Source organism: Mobula birostris, chromosome 2 (genome assembly GCF_030028105.1).
Source record: "Mobula birostris isolate sMobBir1 chromosome 2, sMobBir1.hap1, whole genome shotgun sequence".
In the NCBI taxonomy this organism is placed as follows: domain Eukaryota; kingdom Metazoa; phylum Chordata; class Chondrichthyes; order Myliobatiformes; family Myliobatidae; genus Mobula; species Mobula birostris.
Window position 1 is genome coordinate 39958919 of NC_092371.1, and position 16328 is coordinate 39975246.

General features: G+C 41.0%; 1 protein-coding gene across 1 annotated transcript in view; it reads left to right on the forward strand.

Annotated features, from left to right (window-relative positions):
* zfp64 (zinc finger protein 64 homolog (mouse)) overlaps positions 1 to 13759 on the forward strand; it is a 77540-nt gene extending 63781 nt beyond the window's left edge. The window contains exons 5-6 of the mRNA XM_072239854.1: positions 6 to 257; positions 10858 to 13759. Coding sequence (XP_072095955.1) covers positions 6 to 257; positions 10858 to 12395 — 1790 coding nt within the window. The 3' untranslated portion in view covers positions 12396 to 13759. The remainder of the gene's footprint in view (positions 1 to 5; positions 258 to 10857) is intronic.
* Positions 13760 to 16328: the final 2569 nt, after the last annotated feature.

The window sequence follows — 16328 nt, forward strand, 5'->3', positions numbered from 1 at the left end:
TGTAGGTGAGAAACCATTCAAATGTGATCTTTGCAACAAGAGATTCAGTCGCCTAGATAAGCTGAAGATGCATAATCGTTCACATACTGGAGAGAAGCCACACAAGTGCCAGCACTGTAATTATGCTGCTGCTGATAGCAGCAGCCTGAAAAAGCACCTCAGGATCCACTCTGATGAGCGTCCATTCAAATGCCAGATATGCCCCTATGCCAGCCATAGTTCCAGTCAGCTCATTATTCATCTTCGCTCTCACACTGGTAAGTCTTTGTCCATCTATAATAGGCTGGATTTCCCACTGGCAGCCATTTAAATTCCACACCCCATTCCAACATGTCAGTCCACGGCCTCCTCTACCACCACAATGAGGCCATTCTCAGGTTGGAGGAGCAAACCTCAATCTCTCTGGGTAGCCTCCATCTTGACGGTTTAAACATCAATTTTACTAAATTCTGTTAATTTCTTTCCCCTACCCCTTCCCCCTTTTTCCATTCCCTATTCTGACTCCCTTATTACCACTTCTCTTCTCCTCACCTGCCTATCACCTTCCTTTGGTGCCCCTCCTCTTCCCTTTCTCTCATGGTTCATTGTCCTGTCCCGTAAGATTCCTTCTTTTTCAGTCCTTTGTATTTTCTACCTATCACCTCGCAGCTTTTCGTTTCATCTCCTTTCCCCCACCCACCTACTTTCCTGCTCACCTCACTTCTCCTATCATCTGCCAGTTTGTACTCCTTCCCCTTACCCCACTGTCTTATTCTGGACTTTCTCCCTTCTCGTCCAGTCCTGATGAATCAAAATTCTGCTGAATCTCTTGTGTTTAAGTTTGTGTCATCAGGAAGTTACAATATGTGAAAAGGCATATGTATAAAGGTTGGGCTGGATCATACTTATGGTTAGCTAGTGAGGGCTGGTTCTTGGTCCTACTGAAATGGGAGCCGCATACATCACACTAACCGTTATGCCAGCTTGTTTGTCTAATAAGTTAAATTTCATGGCCTGCAATTTTTACTAAATTAATAGTACTGATTCAAACAAGAAAAATACATTCAAAACTACAATTCTTGCTGTTGGTTGCTTAAACTTTGTAAACTCTTGATACTAAACTCTCCTGCGGCAAAACAAAGCCTCTTCCCTCATATCTTCTGACAGCAAAACAAACTCTTCAATCTAGCTGTGAAAATCCAAGAAGCTATAGATGCAGGAAATCTAAAACAAAAACTGATAATGGTTTAAAATAGTCAGCAGATCAGGCAGCATTTGTGGGAATAAACACAGTCAATATTTCAGGTCAGAGTCCCTTCATCAGAATGAAAAAGGAGACAAAAAGAAGTTTATAAAACTGTAAGGACTGTTGGAGGGGTACTGGGTGGGAAGGTAATGTCTGACAGTATAACCATGACGACTATAAGGATAAGGTGTAAACAAAATTCTCTGTCAATGAGGGAATGGGAACTGTGAAAGACTGAGAACATATGCAAAACAACCAAGACAAAAGAATGTTGGGGTTGCAAAATGCAGATCAGGAGGACAGGACCAGCAATCGAGCCTAAGCGCATGCGCTCAGTCCGTAGGAGTGACTCTGAACTTCCTGTTGCCTGCGAGTTTAATTCTTTCTTCCACAGAGGTTTTGCGGATCAACTTTTTGCATCGTCTTTAGCCATGGTCAGACACTTGAAAACAAGGGGTGTTGAACTTGACAATGCTGCATTGACAAGCCAGGGAACTACAATCCAGTGAGCCTAACCATAGTAGCTGGAAAATTACTGGAGAACATTCTGAGTGATGGGATCTTCCAGTGTTTGGAAAGGCAAGGGCTGATTAGGGATAGTCAGCATGGCTTTGTGTGTGGGAAATCATGTCTCACAAATTTGATTGAGTTTTTTGATGGGGTGATGAAGAGAAATGGTGGTGGACATTGTCTATGTGGACTTTAGCAAGGCCTTTCACAAGATTCTGCATAGTAGGCTAGACAGGAAGATTGAATCACATGGGTTCCAAGGTGACCTAGTCAATTGGATACAAAATTGACTTGGTGGAAGGAGTCAAAAGATGGTAGTGGAGGGTTGTTATTCATTTTGAAGTCCTGTGATTAGAGATGTGCACAAAGGATTGGTGCTGTTCCTGTTCATCTATATCACCAATTTGAATGAGAATGTATTTGGCATGATTTAGGAAGTTTGTGAATGACACCAAAATTGATGGTATAGTAGACAGCAAAGTGGGTTATCTAAGATTACAATGGGATCTGAATCAACTGTGGAAATGGCAGATGGAATTTAACTCAAGCAAATGCAAGGTGTTGCACTTTGGTAAGATAAATCAGGATATGACTTGCAGAGTAAATGATAAGGCCTTGGAAAGTGTTCTAGAACAGAAATCTAGTGATAAAAGTACATAGCTTCCTGAAAGTGGAAGACTAGACAGATTGGCGAAGATGGCATTGAGGGTGGTGGGTAAGTGAAGTAAATTGCTCGTGGAAGCTGCAGACATGGATACCATTGCACTTAAAGGCTTTTTAGACATGTACATGAACAGGAAAGTTTTAGAGCTTTATGGGACAAACAAAGGGACCTACTCAGCTAGACGGTCGGTCAGTATGGACAAGTTAAGCCAAAGGACCTTTTACATGCCATATGACTCTCTAACTTTCACCGTCTGTTTCTACTAAACTATTTTCTTCACTGAAGCTTTGCTCAAAAGGCAGCATTTATCACTAACGGCACTCACCATCCAGGACATGGCCTCTTCTCTCTATTGCCATCAGGAAGTAGGCACAGGAGCCTGAAGGCATGCAGCTTCTTCCCTTATGTCATTAGATTTCTCTATAGTCCATGAAAATTAACTACTTATTTTTTTTTTGTACAGTATTTATTTAATCTTATAGTTTATAGTAATTTTGATTCTGCATTGTACTGCTGCCACAGAACAACAAATTTGTGATCATAAATGTGGTTTTGTTTCTGATTCTGAAAGGTCTGCTTTTAAATCTCTCACAGCTGCTGCTGCTTAGATATAACCATAACCATATAACAATATAGTCAGTAACAGGTGAGTTGATCATGGGGAACAAGGGCATGGCATACCAATTGAATAACTACTTTGGTTCTGTCTTCACTAAGGAGAACATAAATAATCTTCCGGAGATAGTAGGGGACAGAGGGTCCAGTGAGATGGAGGAACTGAGGGAAATACATGTTAGTAGGGAAGTGGTAGCTAAATTGAAGGGATTAAAGGCAGATAAATCCCCAGGGCCAGATGGTCTGCATCCCTGAGTGCTTAAGGAAGTAGCCCAAGAAATAGTGGATGCATTAGTGATAATTTTTCAAAACTCTTTAGATTCTGGATTAGTTTCTGAGGATTGGAGGGTGGCTAATGTAACCCTACTTTTTAAAATAGGAGGGAGAGAGAAACTGGGGAATTATAGACCGGTAAGCCTGACATTGGTGGTGGGGAAAATGCTAGAGTCAGTTATCAAAGATGTGATAACAGCACGTTTGGAAAGCGGTAAAATCATTGGACAAAGTCAGCATGGATTTGTGAAAGGAAAATCATGTCTGACGAATCTCATAGAATTTTTTGAAGATGTAACTAGTAGAGTGGATAGGGGAGAACCAGTGGATGTGGTATATTTGGATTTTCAAAAGGCTTTTGACAAGGTCCCACACAGGAGATTAGTGTGCAAACTTAAAGCACACGGTATTGGGGGTAAGGTATTGATGTGGATAGAGAATTGGTTAGCAGACAGGAAGCAAAGAGTGGGAATAAACGGGACCTTTTCAGAATGGAAGGCAGTGACTAGTTGGGTACCGCAAGGTTCAGTGCTGGGACCCCAGTTGTTTACAATATATATTAATGACTTAGACGAGGGAATTAAATGCAGCATCTCCAAGTTTGGGGATGACACGAAGCTGGACGGCAGTGTTAGCTGTGAGGAGGATGCAGGGTGACTTGGATAGGTTAGGTGAGTGGGCAAATTCATGGCAGATGCAATTTAATGTGGATAAGTGTGTGGGCTAATTCATGGCAGATGCAATTTAATGTGGATAAGTGTGAAGTTATCCACTTAGGTGGCAAGAACAGGAAAACAGATTATTATCTGAATAGTGGCCGATTAGAAAAAGGGGAGGTGCAACGAGACCTGGGTGTCATTGTACACCAGTCATTAAAAGTAGGCATGCAGGTACAGCAGGCGGTGAAAAAGGCGAATGGTATGCCGGCATTCATAGCAAAGGGATTCGAGTACAGGAGCAGGGAGGTACTACTGCAGTTGTACAAGGCCTTGGAGAGACCACACCTGGAGTATTGTGTGCAATTTTGGTCCCTTAATCTGAGGAAAGACATGCTTGCCATAGAGGGAGTATACAGAAAGTTCACCAGATTGATTCCTGGGATGGCAGGACTCTCATATGATGAAAGACTGCATCGACTAGGCTTATACCCTCTGGAATTTAGAAGATTGAGGGGGAGATCTGATTGAAACGTATAAAATTCTAAAGGGATTGGACAGGCTAGATGCAGGAAGATTGTTCCCGATGTTGGGGAAGTCCAGAACGAGGGGTCACAATTTGAGGATGAAGGGGAAGCCTTTTAGGACCGAGATGAGGAAAAACTTCTTCACACAGAGAGTGGTGAACCTGTGGAATTCTCTGCCACAGGAAACAGTTGAAGCCAGTTCATTGGCTATATTTAAGAGGGAGCTAGATAAGGCCCTTGTGGATAAAGGGATCAGGGGGTATGGAGAGAAGGCAAGTAAATAGGGTTCCGAGTTGGATGATCAGCCATGATTGTACTGAATGGCGGCGCAGGCTCGAAGGGCTGAATGGCCTACTCCTGCACCTATTTTCTATGTTTCTATAACAATTACAGCATGGAAACAGGCCATCTCGGCCCTTCTAGTCCATGCCGAGCTCTTACTCTCACCTAGTCCCACCGACCTGCACTCAGTCCATAACCTTCCATTCCTTTCCTGTCCATATAGCTATCCAATTTAACTTTAAATGCCAACATCGAACCTGCCTCAACCACTTCTGCTGGAAGCTTGTTCCACACAGCTACCACTCTCTGAGTAAATAAGTTCCCCCTCATGTTACCCCTAAACTTTTGCCCTTTAACTCTCAACTCATGTCCTCTTGATTGAATCTCCCCCACTCTCAATGGAAAATGCATATCCACGTCAACTCTGTCTATCACCCCTCGTAATTTTAAATAGCCCCCCCCCTCAAGTCCCCCCTCAACCTTCTACGCTCCAAAGAATAAAGACCTAACTTGTTCAACCTTTCTCTGTAACTTAGGAGATGAAACCCAGGCAACATTTTAGTAAGTCTCTTCTGTACTCTCTCAATTTTATTGACATCTTTCCTATAATTCAGTGACCAGAACTGTACACAATACTCCAAACTTGGCCTGACCAATGCCTTATACAATTTCAACATTACATCCCAACTCCTATACTCAGTGCTCTGATTTATAAAGGCCAGCATACCAAAAGCTTTCTTCATCACCCTATCCATATGAGATTCCACCTTCAGGGAACTATGCACCATTATTCCTAGATCTCTCTGTTCTACTGCATTCTTCAATGCCCTACTATTTACCATGTATGTCCTATTTTGGTTAGTCCTACCAAAATGTAGCACCTCACATTTATCAGCATTAAACTCCATCTGCCATCTTTCAGCCCACTCTTCTAACTGACCTAAATCTCTCTGCAAGCTTTGAAAGCCTACTTCATTATCCACAACTCCACCTATCTTAGTACCATCTGCATACTTACTAATTCAATTTACAACCCCATCATCCAGATCATTAATGTATATGACAAACAACATTGGACTCAGTACAGATCCCTGAGGCACACCACTAGACACCGTCCTCCAATCTGACACACAGTTATCCACCACTACTGTCTGACGTCTCCCATCCAGCCACTGCTGAATCCATTTTACTACTTCGATATTAATGCCTAATGATTGAACCTTCCTAACTAACCTTCCGTGTGGAACCTTGTCAAAGGCCTTACTAAAGTCCATATAGACAACATACACTGCTTTACCCTCGTCAACTTTCCTAGTAACCTCATCAAAAAATTCAATAAGATTTGTGAAACATGACCTTCCACGCACAAATCCATGATGACTGTTCCTAATCAGACCCTGTCTATCCAGATAATTATATATACCATCTCTAAGAATACTTTCCATCAATTCACCCACCACTGACGTCAAACTCACAGGCCGATAATTGCTAGGTTTACTCTTAGAACCCTTTGTAAATGATGGAACAACATGAGCAATGCGCCAATCCTCTGGCACCATCCCAGTTTCTAATGACATTTGAAATATTTTTGTCAGAGCCCTTGCTATTTCCATACTAACTTCCCTCAAGGTCCTAGGGAATATCCTGTCAGGACCAGGAGACTTATCCACTTTTATATTCCTTAAAAGCGCTAGTACTTCCTCTTCTTTAATTATTATACTTTCCATACCACCCTTCTTGTTTCCTTTACCTTACAGAATTCAATATGCTTCTCCTTAGTGAATACCGATGAAAAGAAATTGTTCAAAATCTCCCTCATCTCTTTTGGCTCCACACATAGCCGTCCACGCTGATTCTCTAAGAGACCAATTTTATCCCTCACTATCCTTTTGCTATTAATATAACTGTAGAAACCCTTTGGATCTATTTTCACCTTACTTGCCAAAGCAGCCTCATATCTTCTTTTAGCTTTTCTAATTTCTTTCTTAAGATGCTTTTTACATTCTTTATATTCCTCGAGCACCTCATTTACTCCAAGCTGCCTATGTTTATTGTAGATCCCTCTCTTTTTCCGAACCAAGTTCCCAATATCCCTTGAAAACCATGGCTCTCTCAAACTTTTAACCTTTCCTTTCAACCTAACAGGAACGTAAAGATCCTGTACCCTCAAAATTTCACCTTTAAATGACCTCCATTTCTCTATTACATCCTTCCCATAAAACAAATTGTCCCAAACTAGATGGGGGAACAAATTGTTGTAGTTGTACATTATTTCCCCCAAATTTCCATTCTCTCTTTGCCAACCGTTTAGGATATCTTAGTCAAATGGTCATCCCAGTGTCTGGACATGAACAAAATATTTGAACCAGGTACAGTCTTGTTCTAGGCATTTGTAAATGCTGACCTTTATAGAAGGACCCACTCAGTAGCTTTTTCTATTGATCCATTTCTCGGGGAATGGATGAAGCTGACAAGGCAAATGTTTCTTTCTGGCTCCTGCTTGCCCTTGAGAAAGTGGTGATGAGCTACCTAATTGGACCACTTCAGTGTCTTCTCTAGGCTGCTCTGACTGCTGCAGACCGTCCATTGAAGTTGCTTCCACTGAATTTATGAGTACTTGATGGTATTGTCAATGGTGTCTTTGATCATATGGGTAGTGATTGAGAGCTGACTTGAGACATTTTTTCCACTCCCCTCTTGTATTCTAACCTACTTCCTTCTGAGCTTGCAGCACTCCATTCACTAAGAACTAGCCCTGATGTCATCATTAAACCTGCTGAAAAAGTTTGTGCTAAACTGGTCTGGAGACGATCTTGTAGAGGCCAAACGTCGGCTGTTGGGTATCTCATACCTCCCTTTGGATAATTACCCAATCATTGAACGTAAGCCATGGTCATCCAGGCAGTCATGGACTTCATTTCCTTAGGAGATCTTCTGTCCACAGCTTCCACTCTTACTGTATCCCAGCCCTGTTTATTTTGGACTTCTTTCTCCTCCCTGAAATCTACAAACAAACAACCCTGGCAGACTTATTGTTTTAGAATACTTTTGCCTTATCAGAATTATTCTTTCAACCTTAACCCTATCCTTTCTCCTCAGGTCCATTTCTTTCCTACTTACAATATATCCATCTGATGAACTTTGTGACATTCAGTGTCCAATTACCTGGTCCCAGCAGGCTCATCTTTACTATGATGTAAAATCTTTTTACACCTCTATCCTACTGTACATGAGGAAGATCTGAGGAACCTCTGCTTCTTCCTTGAAAAGAGGCCAACCAATTCCCTTCCACCAACATACTCATTCGTGTGGTTGAACTTGCTGTCACATTGAACAATTTCTCCTTCAACTCCACTGACTTCCAGGATGAAGGATCTCCAATCAGAAACATTAGCTCTGTTTCTCTTCCCACAGATGCAGCCTGATCTGCTGAATATGTCCAATATTTTGTGTTTCTTTTTGGAGGCACTTCCTATTCATAATTCAGGAGCATAATAAAGTACTTTCCACTTCAAACGATGAGTACAATTTCAAGAAACTCAACATCATTCAAGCAAAACAATCCACTTGGCTGCCATCCTATCCACTACCCTAAACATTCATGCCCTCGGCCAATGACATGCAGTGGCTTCAGTGTGTACCATCAATAAAATGCACTGCAGTTACTCACTCAGGCTGCTGAGACAGCATCTCCCACCCTCTACCACTAAGAAGGACAAGGGCAGTAGACAGTTGGAAATACCACTGCCTGCAGGTTCCTTACCTTATCATGCATTGCCCTTACTTGGAAATATATTGCCAGCCCTTCAGTGTTGCTGGACCTAAATCATGTAAAATCTTCCCCAGTAGTTCTGGGGAAGTATCTTCACTGGAAGGACAACAGTTCAGGAAGACAGTTCATTCAGAAGGGAATTGGAGATGGACAATAAACGCTAGCCTTGCTGGTGATACCCTCATGCTGAAAATGAAGGAACAGTAAAAACTGAACAGGTGGTAATAGGCAGATTGAATTTGTAGTGTTTTTGTGAATAGGACACATCTACGTTCTCATTAAATGCTAACAGTGTAACTATTCTAGGACAACATTGCTAGAGCTGGGAATCATTCTAAAGCACGTGTCCTGCAGCTGGGATGTTGTCGCAGAAGCATCCACTGCTCGAAGTTTGTGATGCTTCAGAGGCTATGGGATTCCTAACTGCTGGCTTTAACATTCCAGAGACAAAAACTATTTGGAGCACCCATAGCACTAGTTTCAAATCCCATAAGTTAGTAGAGATACAGAGTCAAGTCCTTGGAATCTCTAGGTAGTTGAGTGAACTCGGCCTTTTTTCCTTGGAGCAATGGAGGATGAGAAGTGACCTGATAGAGGTGTATAAGATGATGAGAGGCATTGATCGTGTGGATAGTCAGAGGCTTTTCCCCAGGGCTGAAATGGCTAGCACGAGAGGGCACAGTTTTAAGGTGCTTGGAAGTAGGTACGGAGGAGATAAAGGGGTAAGTTGTTTTACACAGAGAGTGGTGAGTGCATGGAATGGGCTGCGGCGACGGTGGTGAAGGCGGATACGAAAGGGTCTTTTAGGAGGCTCCTGGACAGGTATATGGAACTCAGAAAAATAGAAGGCTGTGAGTAACCCTAGGTAATTTCTCAGGTAAGGACATGTTCGGCGCAGCTTTGTGGGCTGAGGAGCCTGTATTGTGCTGTAGTTTTTTTTATGTTTCTAGGTATAATTACCACACTGGGTGGTGCTTGTATCTGATTAGGTACTGTAGGGTTTTCACTGTAAAATATGCTCTGCTGCTAAACAAAAAAAACACTCAGTATAACAAGTATAACATGTACTGAAAGGCCACACAGGAAACAAATAGTTGTAGAACTAAGATTCTGTTATGATAAATCAGCAGACTATGGGTATGGACAGCTGCCATATCTCAGTTGATACTTGACAAAGTTAGTTTGAGCAAAATGTCAGATCGAGGCTGTCTATTGTTTGTGCATAGCCACTGCCAGTGATTAATAGCTGTGGTAAAATTTGAATGCTGCCACTATGATATTATGAGGGCCAATACTCCAAATCTGCTGTACATTTGCAAATTATATTGCTAATATTTTATAATAGGCAATTAGTTTAGGTCACATTGCAATTAGAATACTCATTCTCTGACTTAACATAAGATTTGTATTGTGTACATTAACCGTTCTTAACCATTGTTCATTAAGATCAACAACCAATCTAAAGATAAATAATTTCTGTAATAGTAAAACATTTAAACAATATAGTACATTTAGAAAAGCAAACTGAAAAATAAAACTTGAATGGAAACTCCCTAAAACATTCCAGTAACCAACTGATTCTATGTTTAGAATTTTTAGACTTTTGAGAACAGAAATGTGAAAATGCTTGACACCTGCTGTGCATGGCTTTATATTCTTAACTATCAAAGTTTGTGCATAAATATAGAATTCTGTTTATTCAGTTATGAATTTATTTTTAAAAGCCACAAAAACTGTTTTTTATGATTTTCATAATCTAAGATTGTTATCTGCTTATTGCAATCTATTAATTTGCCTTGAGCTAGTTTCTGTTTTTGCTCTCATGTTTGACATCACTGATTTTTATTTCTTTTGCTGCTTCCTTCTTCATGTACTGTTATGTCGCATACTCTGCCATTTGTGATCTATCCAAATCACATTATCTTGTCTTATGATTTATTGATCAAGTTTCACAGTCTCCCGTGGAGGTATTTGAAAATTTTCTGCTGAAGACCTTTTAAAAATGCTTGTAAAGCATGCAGTTTGATGACATAAGAACATTTGAAAGAGTCGAATGTTGAAACAGAGGGGAAAAACATGTTTTATTTGCTAGAATATTTTAAAGCACTTGTCACTTCCAGTCTTAGTCATCATGAAAATTGGCATACACAGAAACATAAATCTGTTCTTTATGAATGACTACCAATAGCCTCAGATAATTAAATTATTCATTTTTTGAACACTGTCTTGTATAAACCTGGTGGTGTCTAAGATTACATATTGTTCACCTTTAAGTTTAGTTTTGAAGCATGCCTTGTATAATCTTGTATGTATATTTCTGCTCTGCTACCCAGGTGATGCTCCTTTCCAATGCCAATTGTGTGATGCTAAATTTAAAATCAATTCAGACCTAAAGAGACACATGCGCATCCATTCTGGTGAAAAACCATACCAGTGTGACTATTGTGATTATCGCTGTGCCATGAAGGGGAATCTTCGATCTCATGTCCGTGTGAAGCATAGCATGGAGAACACTTTCAAGTGCCCTCACTGTGACTTCCAGTGTGGCAATAAATCCACTCTTCGGCAGCACGTAAGGTCTCACCAGCCAGATAAGCCGATAAAGTGCTTGCAATGCAGCTACTCCTGTTCCAGTAAAGGATCTCTGAAGGTGCATGAAAGGATTCATTCTGAAGATCGACCTTTCAGATGCAAATTTTGCTGCTTTGATTCAAAGCAACGGAGTAACCTGCTTATGCACATGAAGAAACATCATATAGGTAAGGACAAGACTGGTGCAGGGAAGAAAGATATTGATGGTCGTAAGCAAAACAGTTCAAGGTTAGTGGTCAAACTGGATGCCAAAAAGCCTTTCAAATGTGACTTGTGTGAAGCAAGTTTTGTCAGAGAAGATTCACTACGCAGCCATAAGAATCAACATCGTGATTTGTCCCACAGCAGTGAAAGTAGTGAACTAGGAGTTCTACATCTGCAGGTGCATCATGCTAACCAAGGCAATTCTCCTTCAATGTCTAGTGATCTTCAATCAAGATCAGTCACATCCTTTAGCAAAGGAGAGGTGAATATTATTGTTAGCCACCAGCTAAATCCAACTAACCCCATTGTTCAAGAAGCTGTAAATGAACATCCTACAATAAGAGATTCTATGGTGTCTGAATCCAGCCCAGATGGGGATGATGTAACCTCCAGTAGCCAGCTGCAACTGTTACAACAGGTCAGCCTGATTGCTCCAACTCAACAGACAATATCCCAGAATGAAGTTGAAACTAGCTCGTCTTTAGAACAGGAAGGCCCTTTACTTAGCCCAGTTGATTCAAGTTCTACAGACAACCTACATCAGGCTCTAATGCAGACCACACCAGATGCTAGCCAGGAATCTTCAAACAACCAATCATTCATCACCGAACCTGCAATTAATTGTTCAGATCTGGATGGCTTCAATGCCCTCATTCAAGAGGAAAGCAGAGAAGTCACTGTAGTTAGTGATTCTAACCAGACTGTTGCATCTGCCTCCTCATCCTCAACATCGCCCATCTTCTCCTCCCCATCCCCTCAGATGCAGGAATCTAAACAAACCTATTCTCTTGTTCCAGCTGGTGCTCCGTCCAGCGTTACTTGCTCAGTATTACAAATCCCATCTCATAACTCTTCAGCTACAGAATTTCCTTCCCAGTCCGAGGAAACAAACAGTCTTTTGGTATCCAGTATTGGCATCAGCACTTCAGGAGTGATTATACAGAGTCTTCCAGTGGTTGTTTCCACAGCACAGCAACAGCCATCTGATGATCAGCTCTCTGAGAGGGCTTTCTATTCTGAGTCCAGTGCTCCATCAGCCTTAGTGCTGCAGGATACCTCTCAACTTTCTGATTGACAACCAATGCACCCCACCTCTGGTGCAAAGAACGCAAAACCTATCTGTTCTGTAACTGAAACTCGAGGGTGGACAACGTAGTATGGGTATATTTCTGGTATGGAGCCCCAGTGTAATTAACTGAAGTTCAGTGATGAAGTAGAATCCAGTGTTGTTTGCTGTGTTCTGTAGGCAGCTCTGATCCAGCAAGTGTGATTATTTTGCACAGTCACCTTTGAAGTGGGACCATCCCCACAACAAACTATCTTGATAATTGTAATCTGAGATCCTAGGCTCACCTTGCATCTTCTGTTAAAGTTAGCAGAGTTTGGATTCAAATCTTGACCTTAGTTAATAATTCAGAATATTAATTACTTTGTTCTTGGGTGAGTTCAATACTTAATAGCTCATTGCAAGTATACACTCCAAAATAGAAGGGAAAGCAAAATCATCAGTGAATCATATTCTCTTTCATGTTTGTCTGATCAAACAGCTTATTGATAAATCATATTGAATGATGAAGGGAGTATGGTAAGTGAGGGTAGGGATCAAGTGTGAGCCTTTCAAGCTTTGGTCCTTGTGGAGTTAGCATTAACTAAATCAGCATCAGAAATGAGTATTCAAGAACTGGGGATTTGGGAAGAATTCATAATTAAGTTATTATCTCCATTGAATACGTGTTTTGCCATGGGCTGTACATTCATAATCTCTTGACTGTTTGGGTTCACAGATTATGGATCTTTATGAGCAAAAGTATTCAAAAAATAAACAACAGGTTTTTATCCAAACAATTCCTGAGCAAAAATACTCAAGGAAAAACAAAAGATATTCATATTAAGTGGCATCAAATGATTTTACTCAAGTAGGCAATGTAAACTGCACCACCTGGAGGGAGATAAAACTGAAGCTAAAAGGAAAAAAGTGTACAAAGCTAATGGAGATTGTTCCTCACGCAGGACATAATTCTCTCATGATTTTGCTTCTCCTGTTTCTTCCATATAATCTCTAATTGAATCTAATATTGAACACAATCATTCTATAATGGATTTAATTTTAATCTGAAGTTAATTAAACTACTAAATTACAGCTACCAAGCATCTGAGTGCATTTGAAGCAGGATAAGTTTTTAATGAATCATCAACTAGATGCAGCAAGCATGTATAATATTATTATACTTCAATCGGGGTAGAGCTTGTATATTGTGAGTTGTAACTATTCCGTGAATGCAACTGCAAACAAAGCTAGATAATAAAAGTTTACCAGTACAAGAAGTATAATCTGTGGAGTGTGCTGTATCAGGTTAAGCATTATTTTGAAATTAGAGGTTTATAAGATTTATTATCAAACTCCAATAATGAGGAAAAAGAAACACGTGTCAATAACTAACGGGATCAATAAACTGACCTTGAGTTATCTCAACATCCTTGCTTAACTCATTATGTAATCCAAGCACAAAGCAATTAATTGTCTTCAGAGATCAGAAAACTTTAAGTGTATATGAAGTGCCTGTGGAACTTCAAACAACCGAATTTCTTGAGTCATTTGTGCCTGTCCATCAAATTCTTTGTGTAAAGGCATCTCAGAACTTTCTAACTCTTGGAAAGTTAATGAAACAGTGCGCCCTGTGGTTGAACAGGGAATTGCTGATACCAACTGAAGGATTTCAGTCTTGATGCAGGACTTGATCTGAAAAATTGATTGTACCTCTACCACTAAGTTCCTCTAGCAGTTTGTTTTTTTTTTAAAAACTCCAGATTCCAGCCTCGGCCATCTCTTGTGTCTGTAGTTCAGTATTTATGTGTATGTTGAAGATCCTAAGTTTCATAGAGCAGCAGTGATAAGATGCAAAATTTCAGTCATTAAGAATTTAAAGTCTAGCCTAATACAACAATTTTTGTTAAATGCCCTTGAAATTAAAGTGAAGCCTTTTAATATGATAGGATTTCTTTTTGAGTTTATGTTGGCTGTGTCATCTAAGCTGGTGAAAATTATTCCTTCCCAATCCTGACTTGTAGATGGTGGAAAAGCTTTTGAGGTGATTCTCTGAATGCTTGTTGTGCATACAGTGATGGTAATATCATTGAATACCTAGAATCGGGAAACTTTTTCACTGGAGACCGTTACTGTGGCATTTTATTTACCACTTACCACTTATCAGCTTATGCTTTAAACATTGTCTGGTCTTGCTATGGGCTTTATTAGACTGCATCATTCTACAACCACCCTCAGGCTTCCCCACTTCTGATCTTATTACAGAAGGATTTTCATTGATGAAACAATTGAGATGGACTCTGCCTTGAGGAACTCCTATAGTGATGTCCTCAAGTTGGGCTTTAAACCAGGGAGCAGTCTGATGTCCTCACTACTCAGGTTAAAAAAAAACCTGCTGGTTTCAATGGATTTGTGCAACCCAGAAGCAACTCGCACTTCTTCTGGAGCTAAGCTTGATGACATGAGAGCAGAACGATATTCTCCATAAACTACCAACAGATTGCTTCCTTTGCAAGAGCTGCGAGACCTGAACAGACGTTGTCCCTGTTGCCAGACAGGAGATAGCACACGAGAACTGGCATTTCTTTTACAAGAACAGAAGCACGCACCTGTTCATTGTGAGGAAGGCCCTGCTCAGATTGCACCTAGCTGGCTCTGAGGTGCAGAGTGAAGCTTTGAATTTAACTGAATTGACTTTATTACTTACATCCTTCATATATATATAAGGAGCAAAGATCTTTATGTTATGCCTCCGTCTAAATGTGCAATGTGCAATTATAAATATTATGTACAACAGGATAGTCAATATAACACAGAAATACAGTTGTGTCAGCATGAATTAAGCAGTCCGATAGCCTGGTGGAAGAAACTGTCCCGGAGTCTGTTGGTTCTGGCTTTTATGCTGCGGTACCATTTCCCGGATGGTAGCAGCTGGTACACTTTGTGGTTGGGGTGACTTGAGTTTCCAATGATCCTTCGGGCCCTTTTTACATACTTGTCTTTTTTAAATGTCCTGAATAATGGGAAGATCACATCTACAGATGTGCTGTAGTGTCCGCACCACTCTTGCAGTTTCCTGTGATTGAGGGAAGTACAGTTCCCATACCAGGCAGTGATGCAGTCAGTCAGGATGCTCTCAGTTGTGCCCTTGTAGAAAGTTCTTAGAATTTGGGGGCCCATACCAAACTTCTTCAACTGTCTGAGATGAAAGAGGCGCTGTTGTGCCTTTTTCACTACACAGTCAGTATTTACAAACCATATGAGATCCTCGGTGATGTTTATGCTGAGGAATTTAAAGCTGCTCACCCTCTTAACCCCAGATCCATTGATATCAATAGGGGTTAGCCAGTCTCCATTCCTCCTGTAGTCCACAATCAGCTCCTTTGCTTTTGCAACGTTGAGGAAGAGGTTGTTTTCTTGACACCACTGTGTCAGGGTGATGACTTCTTCTCTGTAGGCTGCCTCATTGTTATTTGAGATTAGGCCAATCAGTGTAGTGTCATCAGCAAACAACAGGAATTCTGCAGATGCTGGAAATTCAAGCAACATACATCAAAGTTGCTGGTGAACGCAGCAGGCCAGGCAGCATCTGTATGAAGAGGTGCAGTGGACGTTTCAGGCCGAGACCCTTCGTCAGGACTAACTGAAGGAAGAGTGAGTAAGGGATTTGAAAGTTGGAGGGGGAGGGGGAGATCCAAAATGCTGGGAGAAGACAGAAGGGGTAGGGATGGAGCCAAGAGCTGGACAGGTGATAGGCAAAAGGGGATACGAGAGGATCATGGGACAGGAGGTCCGGGAAGAAAGACAAGGGGGGGGGGGACCCCAGAGGATGGGCAAGAGGTATATTCAGAGGGACAGAGGGAGAAAAAGGAGAGTGAGAGAAAGAATGTGTGCATAAAAATAAGTAACAGATGGGGTACGAGGGGGAGGTGGAGCCTTAGCGGAAGTTAGAGAAGTCAATGT